Source organism: Saprolegnia parasitica (assembly GCF_000151545.1).
Source record: "Saprolegnia parasitica CBS 223.65 unplaced genomic scaffold supercont2.238, whole genome shotgun sequence".
Lineage (NCBI taxonomy): Eukaryota > Oomycota > Saprolegniomycetes > Saprolegniales > Saprolegniaceae > Saprolegnia > Saprolegnia parasitica.
This window is the reverse complement of record NW_012156632.1, coordinates 15,092-19,508: the sequence shown is the minus strand read 5'-3', so window position 1 is coordinate 19,508 and position 4,417 is coordinate 15,092. Positions and strand designations below refer to the sequence as shown.

Sequence of the window (4,417 nt, the reverse complement as noted above, 5' to 3'; positions counted from 1 at the left end):
CACGTTGGTGATGAAGCTGCGCTTGTCCTAACATGTTGCCATATATCGATCATTCGCATCGGTGCGGATGCCCGGTCGTACCGAGGTCAAGACGTCGTTGGGCGCACACGTGTAGCTCGACCCGTCGCGGCTCACGACGTCGCCGACGTTGGCACAGAGGTAGCCCGGATCGCTGCGCAAGGAATGGCAGGAGTCGTCGCGCAGCTCATGATGGATCGTCATCGTACCTGAAGAGCTTGGACGTGTCGAAGGAGATGCGAATGGGATTGAAGAGACTGCTGGCGACGGCGTCGCCGTCGAGGCGGCGACTTGTCGACGACACGAGGTTCTGCGGGCTGCGCAGCGTCGACGCATCGACGTCGGCCTACGACCTCGCTGAGCGTAGCAGGAGCGAGGATGGCATAGTGTACGAGGAAGCGCTCCATGAGCTCGTCGTGGCCGCAGTCGTGGCCGCCCACCGCGCTGTGGATCATGACCAGCATGATGCCAAGACAGGCGCGCAGCATGTTCATCGTCGTCTTCGCCTGTGCTTCTCTTGGCAACTGCCAACCGACAAGATCTCGAGCTGCGAGTTCACTCGATTAAAGTATACAGCGGCAGGGCGCGTGGGGATTGGCTGGAGTTCGCGATCTTGGGCGGGTGTCGATCAAAATCGAAGCGATGGAATTTAGAGAAAAATTGCGGGTTGTCATCTTCAAGCAATGTACAATATTTCTCATACTACGTTGTAATAACTATGTGGTTATGTGGGGGCAATTAGATACACGTCGTGTACTACCTCTGGCGTCGCCCCCTTTCCTTGAAAGCGCGATGGGACAACTACATTTTTAAACACTACTTGGATATACATTTTACGAAAGAGTTTCGACGGCGGCATCTCGCGCAGCTAGAGCGTTCTGTGAAAAACGCGCCCTCAATAAAATGTCTGGTGGGCAAGGCAGCTCGCAGTGGCGGGTTTCTTGGGCTATGACTACGTATTGATCGGAGCTAGGTTTGGCTTCGAGAGCTCTCGAACGAGCCCAAGCACATACCCCTTGCAGCAGTAGAACACCTCGTTTAAACACGTCAAAGGCGCGAAGGGCCTCGAGACATGGAGCTTGCGGTCGGAGGATACGCTACCGGAAGCCGCCAAGATGGAGCCATCTATGAAAATACCTTTTTTGAAACAGCGCCGTCGGCCCAATTTTAGAGTCGCGTCGAGGCATGGAGATGCGCCGCCTCACGACGCCGGTGGTCATCGACAACGACGATGACGACGACGACATGGGTCGTCGGCTCGAGGCGCCTGCGTCGGGGGCATGCAAAGATCCAGCAGGCCCCGAGTCGGCCGACATCTTCCCGCGGGTACGTACTAGTCCATGACGAAGGATAGAGACGATAAGATCTCTTCTGCCTAGTGGCTCGTCGAGCGCAAGGACTTTCAGACGTTCTTTCCACGCTTCTCCAACAAGGTGATCCTCGAAGACGACAAGCTCCGACACGCGGCGCAGAAGGACCCGGATGCGCGCAACGGCATTGACATTCAGCTCCTCTCCAAGTGGCTCGTCAACGTTCCGGCGCTCAAATCGCTCAACGTGCCACAGGCCGGCGAGCTCGCCAAGCGCATGCGCTGGGCGTCCGTGGACCCACTCGAATTTGTGTTTCATAAAGGCGACATTGGCGATGCCTGCTACATCCTTGTCACTGGCGAAGTACGCGATCGTTTTATCATCTTCCACAACATGAACGCTCCAGTTGCGAATGAGTTTGGTGTGTAGGTGTACGTGGTCGTCAACAACGAGCGCGTCGGGACACTCAAGAAGGGCATGAGCTTCGGCGAAGTCGCGCTCGAGCTCGAGGACGCGCGCCGCACCGCCGACATTCAAGCGAGCGAGCGCGGCGCCGAGCTTCTCGTGATTCGCGGCGAAGACTACCAAAAGAACGTGTTTCGCTACCAAGCCAAGCGCCGAAAGAAGCTCACGCGCTGGCTCCGGAACGACATTGCGATTTTCCGGGATTTTTCCGACAACAAACTCCGGTATTTCGAGTCGGTCTCAGTGGACCTCTTTCTGCACGCGGGCAACTGCGTCTACATGGAAGGCGAAGACGTCGGCGCGCTCTACTTTGTCAAATCTGGTATGGACGCTCTACTTGTATTTATATCATCCGAATCGGCGACTAGGGTCCATCTCGCTCGAGAAGAACGTGCTCTTTGAAACCAAGCATCGACGCCCCGTGACCGTGCATTCGTGGGTCGTGCAGTCCCACAAGACGAGCGTCCAAGTGCCATGCTTCACGGTCGAAGCCACGGGCTCGTTTGGCATGGAATTCTTTGTTCAAGTACGCGTCTCAAGCAATGTCTCTAACACTAAGCTGCGTCCACTAGCTACCAGCACGGAGCCATACGGCTGTCGTGCTCACGGATACGCACTTGGTCGCGATCAACAAGGTCGACTGCGCCTCGACCATGCATACGTTTAGCGTCAAAGCCGTGGACCGTCTGTGTGAAAAGTACCGACGCATCCATGTGTGCACGCTCGAGACAACACGTTGGGGCATTCGTAGGTACCGCGATATTTGGAACGCCACCGTGACGTCGACGCAAAAGCAAGTACGTGCGTACAACAGGCACCAGCGACACAGCAGCGCCCTCGTACCTCAAGGTACACAGAACATCTATCAACTGCCCGGATACGAGTGATGCGTTTTGTAGTTGGCGCCAACAGCCCGGTTTTTGTGCGGCAGCGGCATCCCGACTCGAAAGAAGAACAGCCGAATCACCAATTCCCAAGCCTCGAGCGGGCAGCGTGGACAGCGACGAACGCGGTGGTCGCCAAGGCCCAGCGCGGCTGCGACCCTGCGACGACCAACTTTTCACTCTCGTCGTCCACGTCGTGTACACAATTCTTTGGCCTTGCAGACCTGCTGACTGTTGTGTGTTTTAGCGCCGACGCTCGGTTCCACGACGGCGTCGATGCTGTCCTCCATGTCGGCGTCCGTATCGTCGACAGTCTCCATGAAGAGCCTCCCGCGCCTATCATCGTGATCGTACACTGGGCGCACCATCCGCATCCTCCGCATCACTCGACATGTCTTTCACGCAAATGCACGAAAAGTATAGAATGTTAATACTTGCATGCATGTGCTGTGTACGGTTTGTTGCATAGTAATCGAGGTCGGACTTACTGCTGGATGAGCGGCTGCCACGTGCACTGGTTCGAGAGCTCAAACTTGTGCTTGAAGAGCCCGGCAATGTCGTCCCAGTGAAAGTCGTCAAAGTTGCGGATGACCACGTTGTGCTCATCGATGACAAGTTTATGCGGCACGGCGTGCACGCCATAGCCTACACATCGCTCCAATTGGATGCAGCAGTCCCAGTACTCGTACCGTCGGGGATGTCGTCGCAGCCAAAATGCAGCACGGTCGGGACATCGCCATTGTCCAAGTACTCGGTGCACACGCGGGGTTTCTTCGTTTTCGGGTTCTCGGCCCGTACAAAGTTGAGTGCGTTCTGAATCTAAGGGCGACGCATCGATTCATAGCGCAACCATCGAGAGGCGTACGTGCTTGTCGACGTTGATTAGGACAAAGTTGACGAACGGCGTCGGAATGTTGTGCTTGGACCAGCGCTCGAACTCCTCGACGGCCGGGACGCACGAGTTGCACCACGTGGCGTAAAACATCACCACGGACGGCTTGCCGTTGCCCGTGATGCTGTTGAAAGGCGTTGTCGCCCCCGTCTCGAGGTCCACAAGGTCAAAGTCCGGTGCGTCCTGGTTCACAATCACGCCCGCCATGCCGCCTTTTGCTCCGTTCCAAAATGAATCATATTCTTCGTTTGCAGGGTTTCGTGGATTCGAACAATAGATCTTTCATGGTACAATCGTTTATGGCGGTCAGGATCTCCCTGCAAAATAAATTAAATCAATTAACGCGATCGTGGCCAAGAAGAACGTAGATTTTTTCTTGGCGCCACAAGGAAGTCGCACGGGTTCACTACTCATGGTGTTTGTGCAACCAGATTCAATGGGACAAGGTGGAGCATCCAAAATGTCCTTTGTAAAGACGAGCGATTGCATCGATGGAGCTGGCGCCAGCGGTACGACTCGGTCATTCTACCGCTAACAGCCCCGCGCTCTGCAAAGCTAGACTACAGCGAGAGCTTACAAAACGGCGTAGGCCAGCGCCACGTACACTGTGGGCCAGGAGAATACCGCACATGCCACCCACTTGACTCTGCCACTTCAATTCGACATCTGATTGGCCAAAAGGACGTGCTGGCTGCACGGCCTCCACGCGGATTGGTTGAAATTCGACATGAAACGCCGAAAATCTTAGTGACGAGTCGGCTGCGACCACTTTGCACTTGTCAAGTTGCATTTGCATATCTTTCGAGCACTGCCACGATGGTCGTCCCGCTTCCTGCTTCGCTGCGCGG

General features: G+C 55.7%; 3 protein-coding genes across 3 annotated transcripts; 1 reads left to right on the top strand and 2 right to left on the bottom strand.

Moving 5' to 3' along the window:
* Window positions 1–27: 27 nt before the first annotated feature.
* SPRG_16170 (hypothetical protein) lies at window positions 28–570 on the bottom strand (the record flags this gene model as incomplete). Its single annotated transcript, XM_012355399.1, has 3 exons — window positions 411–570; window positions 228–364; window positions 28–172 (listed from the first exon to the last, which is right to left on the bottom strand). The coding sequence occupies exons 1-3, from the start codon at window positions 510–512 to the stop codon at window positions 28–30; spliced, it is 384 nt and encodes a 127-aa protein (XP_012210789.1). The 5' UTR covers window positions 513–570.
* A 633-nt stretch (window positions 571–1,203) lies between these two features.
* Window positions 1,204–3,085, top strand: SPRG_16169 (hypothetical protein; the record flags this gene model as incomplete). Its single annotated transcript, XM_012355398.1, has 8 exons — window positions 1,204–1,344; window positions 1,398–1,691; window positions 1,758–2,115; window positions 2,162–2,319; window positions 2,366–2,490; window positions 2,545–2,642; window positions 2,693–2,875; window positions 2,925–3,085. 8 exons carry the CDS (start codon window positions 1,204–1,206, stop codon window positions 3,023–3,025), a joined length of 1,458 nt encoding a protein of 485 aa, XP_012210788.1. The 3' UTR covers window positions 3,026–3,085.
* A 26-nt stretch (window positions 3,086–3,111) lies between these two features.
* On the bottom strand, window positions 3,112–3,853 carry SPRG_16168 (hypothetical protein). The gene is made up of 3 exons (XM_012355397.1): window positions 3,543–3,853; window positions 3,367–3,496; window positions 3,112–3,322 (listed from the first exon to the last, which is right to left on the bottom strand). The coding sequence occupies exons 1-3, from the start codon at window positions 3,774–3,776 to the stop codon at window positions 3,162–3,164; spliced, it is 525 nt and encodes a 174-aa protein (XP_012210787.1). The 5' UTR covers window positions 3,777–3,853; the 3' UTR covers window positions 3,112–3,161.
* Window positions 3,854–4,417: the final 564 nt, after the last annotated feature.